At 36.9% G+C, this 13,176-nt stretch overlaps 1 protein-coding gene across 1 annotated transcript in view; it reads right to left on the bottom strand.

The window, feature by feature from the left end:
- The window catches only part of KIAA1328, a gene marked incomplete at both ends in the record, with an annotated part of 180,897 nt that overhangs the window by 148,822 nt on the left and 18,899 nt on the right, over window positions 1-13,176 (bottom strand). Inside the window, one exon of the mRNA XM_079548838.1 lies at window positions 9,076-9,191. Coding sequence (XP_079404964.1) covers window positions 9,076-9,191 — 116 coding nt within the window. The remainder of the gene's footprint in view (window positions 1-9,075; window positions 9,192-13,176) is intronic.

Genomic DNA, 13,176 nt, shown 5'->3' with positions numbered 1-13,176 from the left:
CAACATCTACCGGATCCTAACAAGTTTAGCAAAGCTGAAAATGCTTTCATATTAGTTTGCATTGACTGGCAGCTTGAAATTAAGGATGGGTTTGAAAACTGTACTATGGACAGAGAACTGATGTTAAACACTGGAGGCTAAATAGAGGAGATTCACACAGGACAGCTCAGCAGCTAGACAACTTCAATCCAAGGTGGCATTTTGCAAAAAATCACAACACAGACTCGCAGCTCCAAAAGCATTGTCAGTAACTATGAAATCCCACAACAATAGGAAGACAGAAATCATTCAAATTTTCATTGTGCATGAACACCAAGAAAATTAATTTAGATCAACAGTCAGTGGAGTAGCCAACATTAAATTAATGCTGTATTTAAGTGCTGTGTACTCCCCACAGCATACACAAAAGAAGTATTGGCCCAGTCTGAAAAAATTCCAGCCTTAAACCAGGTACCAAAACTAGACTTCCAGAGACAGTTGTTGACAGCATTCAACAGCAAACAGTTACATGATGACAGTCCCCATGACAAACATCTGGGGATGGAAAGGAAGGTAGAGCACGGTAGAAGAAAATACACAAAGCTATGTAATTGCTTTCACTGAATCTTTGCTGAAAGAGAGATATGAACTGTTTTGCTATCTAGACAATTAAAACTATTTCATGAGCGAAGGCCACTCTAAGGTTAAAAACAGTAAGACAAATTTGCTACTGATTAATAATAAAGTCATTCATTTTGTTCCTCAAATCTAAAGTAATTACAAGCCAGAGTATGGCAAATGGATTTAGCAGAAGCCATTACATCAGAAGAATCCTTTAAAGAAGAACAGTAATTTAAAAGACTAAACTGAATAATGAACTCTCCTGAACAACAATTATTATGAGATTGATTTATTGAAAGTGTATTTAATCATGCAAGAAATGTTTAAACTTTCCTAAATAGTTCAGGGAGACAGAGAAACCAATAGCAGAGTCAGCCCAACGTCCTCATTATAGTTGAGAAGCTGAAGCAGATGGAGAATTCATTTAGTTTGGAAGGATAAAGTACATCAATTTCTCTGAATCCACATTTCTAGTCAATTTGTTACAGTACCAGCTTCAACAATTAATGATCTAATTTTCCCATTTATGCCTCCTTTTAAGAGATCTCAGTCTTTGTTTCCAAATGAGCTCAAATGTCGTAAAAGAAAATACAAGTCAAAAAAAAAAAAAAAAAAAAAATCACTTTGAAAGCTCGCATACATAAAGATCAACATTTCAGCAGCAGCCACAAGAGTAGGGTCAAAATTTAACCTAGTCAGTTAGGATGCCTGAAAGGAAGATGTGCTTCACACTTGGTACACTGGATGATTTCTGCAGGGAAATACCTTCTTCATGACCTACCTCCAGCATTTTTGTTAAGGAAACTGATGCTGATGTATGAGATTGCCATGGCTGATTGCCATGGCTGAAGCTACAGTTCTAATGACAGGTTTCCCTTGTTAAGTTCAAATAGGTGCAACTCGTAGAACTGAGTCAGAAGGTCACCTGGTCCACCTCCCCTGCAATAAGCAGGGACACATACAGCTCGACTAAGTGCTCAGAGCCCCTCTGGCCTGATCCTGAATGTCTTCATTGATGGGGCACCCATTACCTCTCTGGGCAGACTGTTCAGTGCTTCAACACCCTTAACATAAAAAAGCCTTTTCTCGGTGTCATCTGCAAACCCCCTGAGGGTGCACTCAATCCCTCTGCTGATGTGACTGATTACAGTATTAAAGGGCATCAGTCCAAGCACTAACCCCTGATGGACACCTGTTGTCACTTATCTCCATCTGGACATTGAGACATTGACTACCATTTCTGAGTACAGTCTTGTAACCAGTTCTTCATCCATCGAACAGTCCACTCACCAAATTTATATCTTTCCAATTTAGAGAGTAGGATGTTGTGGGAGACCATGTCAAAGGCCATACTGAAGTTCATTTGGACATCTTCCCTTGTCCATTGATGCAGTTATGCCATCATGAAAAATAACAATGTTGGACAGGCAGGAGCACTTCAGCCTTCTTGTCCACTGATACAAGCATGAATGTATAATCCTCTGTGGGAGGTACATCTTCTTGGAATTTCCTTTTCTGGTTCACGTGCCTGTAGAAGCCCTTTTGTTCTTCTCTGCACCCCGTGTCAAGTTCAGTTCATTGGGCCTTGGCCTTCCTGACCTACAGAGCCTAGCAACCTCCCTAGCACTATCCTCCCAAGGTGACTGTCCCCACTTCCACTTATCATCATACCCAGTTATGAGATTCAAACTCTACAGTATAGATAACATCAAGCTTTCACTCAAGATACAATTCGTCCTCTTGAAATGGAAGTCTGGTTTACTGTGAAGTATATTCCTACTAGACACTACCAACAGAGTATAAATCACGCTCTTTAGCCAGCAAGACTGCATCTCAGAAACACCAAGACTGAGATGTGAGAATGCTGCTACCCCTCAACATTTACCCCACTGGGACTCCAAATTTCCACATCAGAGCTGCCAGATGGGAATCTCTCTTAAATTAACCACAGAAAGAATAATGTCATTCCATGCTTTCCAGTATAAATTGCAAAACTAGCAGCTCTGCTTCTTTTATCCCACATCTGTAGTTCTGTACTGACAATACTATTTCACAGGCAACAAGCCAATATTCAAGCTTGTATTCAAAAAACGCTGATGTTGATTGTTTAGATGCTGCCTGTCGATTCTGGACAATTTCATAATATGGACAATGTGGTTAGCTTGTGCTCAAAGGTGCTAGCTGGAAAAAAAAAAAATAGAAAGTTGAGCTCTAAATGAATCTCCAGTCATTGATCCATTTGAACACTCAACATTACAATACATTTCACCTTGTTTTAGTTTAAAAGTTCATGAAAAATTCAAAATATCTTATTTACCCAATAGTCCTTGACTGATTCTTTTACATTTGAGAAGTTCTTAAATACATACATTATTTAGCCAATACTGCCATTACAGAACAGCATATAAATATTCAGGGACTTTTTAATATGTTCAGCTTTTATTCAATGGACTGCAATGGTTGCTTAGAAACATTTACTAGCAGGAGATCTACAATAATAGTAAAGGAAACACCTTCAAAGAGTGAAGTGCTTGGATAAAATGGAAGAAAATTATAAATTGCTAATTTTTCATTCCACTCACATGCCTTCAAGCAAATTATGATACACAAAATGACATATAGGATATGTCCACATATGATAAACAGAAAAGGATGCATTTTGAACTCTAAGCTGACTTGAGAAACAGAAGAAAAAGGATGACTGTAATTCAAATCCCTCAATTTGTACCTTGTGATTATGAAGCATACAAAACAACAGCAAAATCAAAAATCAGAATTAGACTTAGCTACAGTTAAGCAGTAAAACCGTTACTGAGTTTTAAATAAGCAGCCTGACTTCCAAAAGCACTCAGCACAAGCTTCCTGTAACTGAAAAGGCGTCCACACAAACTTTCTTCTTGCTAAAAACTAAAAACTTTAGTTTTTTTCAGTAGAGGTATTTTTACATGCTTAACCACACTGTTAATCTCCATATCCTATTTCTACATGACACTGTGTGTTGCCTTTGTGAGTTCAAAACAACTGTCTTTTTTCAAAGGACGGCACTGGTTAGTCACAAACACGTGTCTGGTTCAGACAGGAGCACAAGCAGCAGGACAGAAGCACCACACATGCAACGAAACAAAGCACGCTGCCAAAGGCTTTCTGTGCCATAGCTATCATTTCACTTCATTGGTTGCGATGACAATATTGGTGGGTCAGAGTGAAAAAGAAAACAGAATGGAAAAAAGCCTATTTATTTCCACACTGTCAGAAAAGCAAATGCAACATAACAGAGAGGAAAGCATAACACAGAAGTCAGGTAAATTCTATAGTCTCACCTTCGCTTCCCTACCATTTTTTCTTTGGCATTAATCAAGTCAGTAATTCTTTTTTTTTCCCTAAAAAATAACAGTAATTCCACATTAACACAAAAAAGATAAAAAATGAGGAAATATGGAAGTATCAGTAATTTACCAGTGTACGTGAGAGTAACACAATGAGCACTGCTATGAAAAACTGAAATCACTTTATTAAAGAGTCCAGACAATGTTTATAAGAAGCTCATTACTCTTCCAGCAAATTAATATTTTTTCTCACCATCAGTATCAGAAAATTAACTGTTTTAGATGAATCAATATTCTTGCTAACTGCATGCAAAATCAAGAAATTAAATAGTCTTATGTAGTTACAACAAAAAGGAGATATGCAAACAGTCCATGATCATGTTTAGACTAACCAATTAAATCACATAGGATTTACGTTATGAGCTCATCTGAGTCTTCAAATCAACAGATCATGTTCTGTTTGAAAATAATTCCACCAAAAAGCTTAAGAAATCCAGGTACATTCTAAATATAAACCAAACAAGTAATTACTAGGGTTGATTCTTTTCTCTCCAAAATGATTATTCTGGCAAGCAAATAGTCTTTTTTCTTTCCTTTCACAATAATATTCACAGAAATGTTAAGGCTGTTTTTGGTTCTGCATTTACACAACATCAAATGCAGATTTAAAAAAAAAAATCCTTAATAGTGATAACAAGTAAAGCTAGAGACCATAACATAATTTCTTTGGGCTTTGAAATAACAGTAGCATTTGCTTCTTAATAATCTCATTTTTTTTTCCTAAGACATCTATCATGACAGTATTGGGGCATCTTACAAAAGATAATTCCCCATTTCTTATATTAACTCGTATTTGGGATCTAAATTAATAATGGATTCTTGAAAATATGCCAGAAAAAAAGTCAGAAGCTTTTCTCTTAACAGCCCCTAGCATAAGTAGAAGGGATAACACATACAGCCTAGGAGCACATGGCATGCTGCTTCTCATTTATTCTGAAAACACAAATGAAACATAACAGAATTTCAAAGGACATTTAAGTTGCAAGTCTAACCTGCCAAAGAAAATGGTAGAATTCAGGTTGTTTGTATGTATCCAACATGATCTGGTGATACAGAAGCAAGAAACAAATATTTAACATGAACGTAAGGGAAGACACAGAGGCTAGTGAACTTTTTCACATTAGCTTACTCCAGAATTCTGTTTCAAAGCTTAGTGTGTGCTATAATACACTGAACAGACACAGTCCTTTTTAGTTGTGCTGTCTCATAATCATCTGACAAATTCCAGGTCCTCCATTCTGGCTCTTCTTTAAGTCTGATTCCTCAAACCAAACGCTTCTAAACTCAGACAGAAGCTTCCCTTCCTTCACATAATTCATGGCTAGATTAACCTTCTTTTCCAAATCTTTCTCTCAGCCATGTTCTAGCACTCATTTCCCAGTTTTCCACTCTAACTCCTGCTTAATCTTTCCTATCAGAAAAAAGATTCACTTTTCCACCATTTTGAGATATAAGTATCTTACCTCTGCCTGCCCCAACTTCCTTTTTTTTTTTCCCTTTTTTGCCACCTTTCATCCAAAACACACTCCTTTTCCCTAGTTTGACCTCAAACTCTTTGACCTCTCTATACTATCTCCTCCACAAGTTATTCTTATCTTTTGACTTATGCCTCTCCTTCCACATCTCCAGATGCAGATGGGATGAAGTTAGTTCCAAGTCTGGAAGGATATACTACAGTCTTGAGTCAGAGATGCAGCAGTCCACAAGAACAGGAACATTTAGACTGTGCAGATGACCTATGACTGACACACTGAAAGAGCCGGAGCACGTATTACAGGGCTCTACCAGAGTCTAAATGTTTGGCCCAACTGGGTAGATTTTAATAAGAACATCAGAAGATGTAATCACAGAATTTATACCTTACACCACTAACTATCTCATATCCAAAGAGCATGGGCACCAGAACTTTTTAGAAATAAGCCTACAAGAGTTTATACAATGTAAAATAGGTTTAGATGTTGTGCTAAGAAACATGGTTTAGTGGGGAAACATTGGTGGTAGGTGGACAGTTGGAGTAGAAGATATTGGAGGTCTTTCCCAATCTCAGTGATACTACAATCCACTTTTATTTTTGGAACTCACTCAAACAGCTTATGTCAAGGTTTTTTCTGCTTTTGCTTTTGTTTTTGTTTTTTTTTAATATAAAAAGAAATTGTGCACACTTTTTTGAAGTGGACATACCATGTGAAAATCTAAGTCAAAATAGCTTTTGACCAAACTATCACACACCACAGGCCTAAAGATAGCATTTTAGGAAAAAGAAATAGACTAGCAGACTAGATGACTGTTTGAAACACCTCATTTTTATTTTTTTTTTTAAACTATAATAAGCCTTTGGCAACCTTAACAAACAGCCAGCCTACTGAAGATCACTGAATGCTCACAAGGGTTGTGTTCCCTTTGGGGGAAGCACTAGTAAGGACTGCTCAAATTTCCAAGTTTCAACCACAGTAGAAGTAGACGGTTCATTTGAACAGAAACTAAACTTGCATGCAAGCTTCCTTGCCCTACGGTCATTACTGGCCAAAGCAAATGTAAACTTAGACTTCAGATAGATACTATCCCTCTTTCAGTTCTGTGACATTACTTAAAAGTCCTGTTGTGAGACCGCTGCAGAATGCCCTCACCCCTCCAAGCTTTCATTATAGCTCATCAACAATAAATTTGAATAGACGGGTTCACAAGCCTCTGAACAACAGCAACAAACATATGAACAACAACAAAATGAGAAAATTCTGCTGTTAACGTAAGGAGTTCAAGCACACAAAGCATATCCTTTCTGCAAGATCCTTTTTAAGAAAGAAAAAAACAAAGACATCTCCCTGGAAAAGCACACACTCCCCATGCTATTCAAATTCAACCTCTACCAAGCTGAAATTACATTTCACAGGATAGCTGTAACCATTATATCAGAAGCACTGATTTATTATTGTAGGATCATTTTAAATACTGGGCTAGATAAAGTAATTTTATAGAAAATAAATTGGCTGGGGGAAGGGGGAAAAGCATGTAAAATTGATTTTACTAGACTTGGAGGTTTTTCCTTATGCCATTATATTTCTTACTTACAAGTGAACTCTGTAAATTTCAGAAGAATTTCAAGTTGCTGTACTTAAAAATAGCCAGAATCTATATTCCACTTCGGCAAATATGTCTTAGCAATCCTCATCTTACAACAAGCATTCAGAGGTCAGATGACAAGCAAGTATTCTAACAGTTAAAATTACGTTGTTTTAAATTATAACCTTGTTTTATATTTCTAGTCTTTATAGAGTTTTATGAAGTATAAAATTGCAGGCATTAACCTTCTGCCATGACTACTTGAATTCCTGTACAAAGGTATTCAAACTTGTGCAGTCATTTTCTAACAAGAAAAAAAAAAGAAAAACACAAAACAATGAAACAAAGCAAAAAAAGCAAAGATGGCTACTTCCCAATAATCAAGTAAACCTCAGATGAATTAGTGAAATTTTTATGTGCCTAAATTATATAAATATATATTGAATATATCCATTGGGAATGTAACATCCCACCCAAGTTCATGCACTGAATGAATCCACAAGATGTAATACAGTAAAAAATATTTACTTCAGTGTAATCAATGTGAAAGAGTTGTAGTCATATCTAATGGCTCTTAAATACATCAGATTTAATATTTCCCAGGAACTGTTCCATGCCCAGCCAAGCTTGTAAATGTGCATATTATTTATTATAAACAACAAAACAACAAAACAACTTTTTTCTATCAGTATTAGTGCCACTAAGCTGCAAGGGATCTGCTGCATTATCAACAGCAATCCCCTGCTGTCAAAAACAACAAATCACAAGAATTTCTTTCATAAGCCAATCAAGTTCCAACAAAAAAAAAGCACCTTCTCTCTTCCCTCCCTCCACACATTTCAGTGTTTTACTGTAAAATACAATTCCTCACAATTTCAAGAATCCTCCACCAACTTCACACTTAAGTTATGGACTGTTTGTCTCCAGTTATTTCTGTTCTATTCGGCTGCGGTTGGACTTGATGATCCTTGAGGTCCCTTCCAACCTGAGTAATTCTATGACTCTGTCACTGGCCTATTGCCTGAAGAGTCCCTTTTGTCTCAGCGTTTTCTCTTCCTCTATTCACTTCACCACTCAGTCAGCCTAGTTCTGTACGGCCAGCCACTATCCATAAGCACACATGCACACTAGTCCCTTCTCAGAAAATAGGTTCTGCAAACCTCCATAATCCTAACAAGCCTTTCTCCACAACTTTTCTAATTCCATTTCTTTCTACAGCAAGGGGTAACTCAGAACTGAAAATAGCTCTGCACGCTAAGTTCCATCAGTGCTTTTTACAATAGTATTAGTAGTCTCCCTACTTACACAGGTGCTGATGAATTACATGCTGTTTGCTTTTACTGCAGTTGCAGAACTCTCTTCTATATCCCGCTGTAGTCAATTGCTGCCTTCTGAGGAATTAAGCAACAAAGCCTCAATATCAAAGATTTGGAGAGATATGAACATGAGTATTTCGTAAAGATGTGTAGAAAAGCTATGATTCCTTGCAAGATCATTTTGCATTTGGTATTTCAGGACTGGGACTAAGTATATGCAGTTTAACAAAAATGGAAGTCACAGTCTGCATTAAAAAAAAAATCAGCTAAACCTACATTAATAGAAAATGTCCAAGCTGGCTAAACCCTGGAGTACAAATATACAGGTTTAAATTCCTTCAATTTAAGTTACCTTTCACAGGATGCAGAGAGCACCAGAGTAGTGCAAGATATATTTTAGATCTCAATTACAACAACCTAACAGGATTAAAAGAAAAAACATCTCTAACCATATTTTAATGCACAAATTCCTTATTGTCATTTCTAGTTGACAAATATCTATTTCATAGCAAAACAACATCATAGGAACAGCTGGATGGCAGTTTTAAGCTCAAATGAACCAGCATCACATGCTGACAAGTCATCTCTCTGATTGCTTTTGAATGGCAGCACATGCAGATTTATTCTCTGCCATAAATTAGAACAATTATTTCTCCATAGTTCACTTTTTATTTCAGACAGTGAGCCCTTTCATACTTTTTTTTAAAGGATATCTTCCCTTTCCTTGATGATAAGCTCATTCTGTTCCTCTAGCTGTCTGATCTTCTTCTCAAATGACTCCTGTTCAGCTTTCAGCCGCTCTTCTGTCACCTCCTTCTCTTCACTCACCCTGAAAAGAATTTGAGAGAAATAAAATATATTCCCATAAACACAGTGCCCAACTTCTAGATCCTTTGCTTAAATAAATGCATCCTCCCCAGCCACATAAAGCTCCATTTCTCATAATGTTTACTCTATCATATTACACTGAAAGTTGCATAAAGATTCCCAAGAAATTATTTTTTCAAAGACAGTGGTCTCAACAGAGTGCATGCACATTAATGGGAAGCACAGAACTACAAAGTAAGGTTCTGAACCCACAGTGAGGTCTGAGCAGACTGATTTTCTGCAGCTGTAATGAAGACACATTGGGATCCATATAAGCCTAGGGCATGTAGACAGAAAATTCAAATGGGTGAGCTTAGCTACTGAGACAGAAAGGAAATTGAAAAATCTCTTTTCTTTCTTAATCTATAAACTAATTCTTCTTTCACATTTACTGGTCAAATATAAGTTCAAGAAAGGAACATTTTTCTTGTTAGTTTTTCTCCAAATGAAACAGCTTGCCTTCTTCTGTGGATCTTAAAATATCAAGCCACTGGAGTAAATTCTCCTTTCTGCCTGGGCCATGGCACCCTGTATATTGCTGCCCAGTGTAAATAATTAGATCTAGATTAAAAGATTATAATGTGAGAAATTTTTACTATGATCATTTATTCTGCATCTCAGGGGGAGTTGTAAAAACAGTTGTTCTGTTATCACGTAGGCAAAATGACCATTCCATGTTGATGATTCTGTGACTATGTTAAAAACATGGCTAAATATAGATACAAACACACATAAAAGCCATTCAGGGTCTGAGCCACCATTTGTCATCATCTTTCCCTTCTTAAGACAATGCAGAATTATTCTGGTCTTCCAACAGAAAAGCCATAAATACTACAATTAGGTCACCCCTCCAGGGTGAGCTACAAGCAGGCAACATTCCCAAACTCTAAGCTCAACCTACAGCCTTTCCCACAGCATCTCTAACAGACTACATGAATTCATAAATTATTAATAATACCAAAACTTGCACCTTTTCTCTACAAACCTAGAGGCTGAAAATAACATACAGAATATATCAAATTCCATAAATTAGGACAGTTTGATAGCTTGGAACGAGTCGTTAAGCATAAAGTTTCTAGGTTAAAAAAGACATGGATTTAGCATCAAAATATTCCATTATTCATATGCCCAAGGCCTTATTTACAACCCTATGCCCTAACACTCCAAGGCTCCCTTCTCTCCCTCAAAGACTTAACAGGGGTTTGTACACATCAGATAATAAATAATGAAGAGAAACAGCTATATTAACTCTGCATCTATCTCATCCATATGCTCCTGTAATGTGAGCAGGCAACAAGTTTTTGAGAGTGGTCAACCATAAATCCTTGCTCCCCAACAGTCACAGGAATGGTATATATGCCACAGGCTGCAGACCCAGGCTTTTCCATCTACCCAAACCAGTTTGTTTCCTCTGAATCAAGAGCAATCAGATAAAGAGTCTAGAGCATATGACCTATCTTCATGTGAACAGCAAAAGATATAAGCATGTGTATTTTTTCCTAGAGTTAGGAGTAGTAGAGAATAGCGAATAAAACATTCCAATCAGAAAAAAAACACAATGAAGGTAGCAATGGGCAGATAAATGAAATACATGAAGGAAACAAGAACAGAAAAAACTATTAGAAGAGGAACAGTGGACAAGTACTGTCTCCAGGACACCATACAAGGAAGGATGCTTGTTTACTAAGTAGAAGACAGATGCTGCATTAGAACATGGTTAAGAACAAATGAAACTCTGAATGCTGGCAAGCAAGAGTGTGAAAATCAAACAATAACACATGAAAATGTGATGAAGAAAGAAAGAACTGTGCAGTAGTGTAACTGCTCTAAAACAGGCTTCATCCATTTCTAGATTCTGTGATTTGCTGCTTGTATCCGTCTGCATCAAATTCACTTGCTCTGTTTGTATTTAACACAGATCACAGAAGGCTGACATACTCACAGACACATGAATATACTGTGCCACATATCTTATGCAGTAAATGACTGAGAACAGTAAGTGATCTTAGAAGAAACATGGCAATATGTGTTTATGTATCACAAAGCAGAAGACAGCTCATAAAGGGCAGGCAAGATATAGAAGACAGTTACTCACAGGAGGTGGCAAAAGAAAGTTAGAGAAAAGAAATACAAGAATGTCATCAGATTGTGCTGGATTTATGTCATATCCTATTCATAGCTCAGAGAGATTTTTTTATATCCTTCTTTCTTTGCCTTCTGGCAGTAAAGAACAGAAGATTCTTAGCAAAACTATGAAGGAATTCACTGCTGCCAAACAGAAACATTTCAAGGCTCACAATGCTCCTAGAAAGAAATGTAACTTGTTTTTCCTCTGGTCAGAAAGCAACAAAAAAAAGACTGTGTTTTTCCATGGTCAGAAAGCAACAGAGAAAGGAAGGCGGCTCTCCATCTACAAAGGGCACAACCACTCCACTGGGCAACATATTGATGTTCAGCTTGACTGTCATTGTTTGCAGGGGCAAATAAAGACTGACAACTGAATGTGAAGACGACATATCAGTAGAACTGTTTCTGCTGTTAAGTGTCTACAATATTTTTTTGTGTATAAATTTACATTCACCTAACCTGTGGCATAGGACACAGACATCTTTGTTCAATATTTGTTTTAAATTCAACACTTCCAAGCTTATGCAATTCTAGATGCATCTAGATGAAGATCTTTATTTTGCAGGAGCCTCTGTAGAAAATAAATAAATAAAAGTGATGTAGATATACCGACAGACCCTCCTAAGACACCAGCCTTAAGGTTCAAATTAATTCTTTATTCACCAGTTACAGTTATGATGTGCTCCTGTGTTTACTGCTGCTACTGTCTCATCTTAAGACGCAACTGATCAGCAACTTTGCTGATGAAACTCATTCCTCTGAGGAAAAGAGACTGATGCTCTCCAGATAGAATTTTTAAAGCAACACATAGGCCAACAGCACTAAGTTTTATTTGTCTAATGAAAACTGTCATGCAATGGGAAGAGTCAGAACAATACTAACATCAACATCACACCACAGACAAAGCACAAAAGTAACTCCTCTTGACTGAAAGAGCCCAGAAACTTTGAAAAATAAAACAAAGGAAGGAAGCAGTGACAAAGCAAATGAAAAATAGTATTTTCACTTTTTAAAATCCAAACATAGTGAGAATGGTAGCTGAGCAAGTTAAGACAAAGAAGACAAAACAAGAAGCACAGCCACTGGAAGCCTCACTCATCAGTCACATACTTGTTGGGAGCATTTACCTTTTGGGAACATTTGCTTGAAACTAGTCTGCTAACAAGTTTAAAAAAAAAAAAAAAAAACATTTTGGTGACCACTCTTGCAAACCACAGGATTTAAATTTCAAGAAAAAAATGGCATCTGGAGTAGGCATGGTGACAGGAGGAAAAACACAGACCAAGGACCAAGATAAGTGCATCAGACAGAGCCCCACATACACGAACCACAGAATGCAATTGGATATTCCAAGTGAAAGATGTGCACCAAAAAGATGAAACAAATTTAATGCCAGACTCCATCACAACATGCCTCTGGCAGAAACAGGCAACAGTGACATTTAGTATGAGCACTGCAGGAAGACAGAATGGCAGCAGTTTTGTCTTAAGGGTACTGTTTGCAAATGTGATGCATTTTACTCAAGTGTCACAAGCAGTCTGTATAAATTTAAAAAATAACAAAAAAAAAAAAAAAAAAAAACCCTCCAACAATCCCATAATTGAAATTGGTGCACAATGGATACATTTTATTATATGCAGCTTGCAAAATAATACAAAACCTGATCTCACAGCATGAATTTATAGCTACAAATGACTTTTTAAGTACAAAAGGTAAGCGTGATTGGTGATGCAATAATTCTAGGCATGCTTTACCTATCAATGAGAAGTAATTTTCATACAAGCTTAGGGATATCTCATTTGCAGTCTCACTGCCTGACT

The sequence above is a fragment of the Tetrao urogallus genome (assembly GCF_951394365.1).
Source record: "Tetrao urogallus genome assembly, chromosome: Z".
Classification (NCBI taxonomy): Eukaryota; Metazoa; Chordata; class Aves; order Galliformes; family Phasianidae; genus Tetrao; species Tetrao urogallus.
Note: the sequence above shows the minus strand (reverse complement) of the source record. Positions and strands in the feature narration are given on the sequence as shown.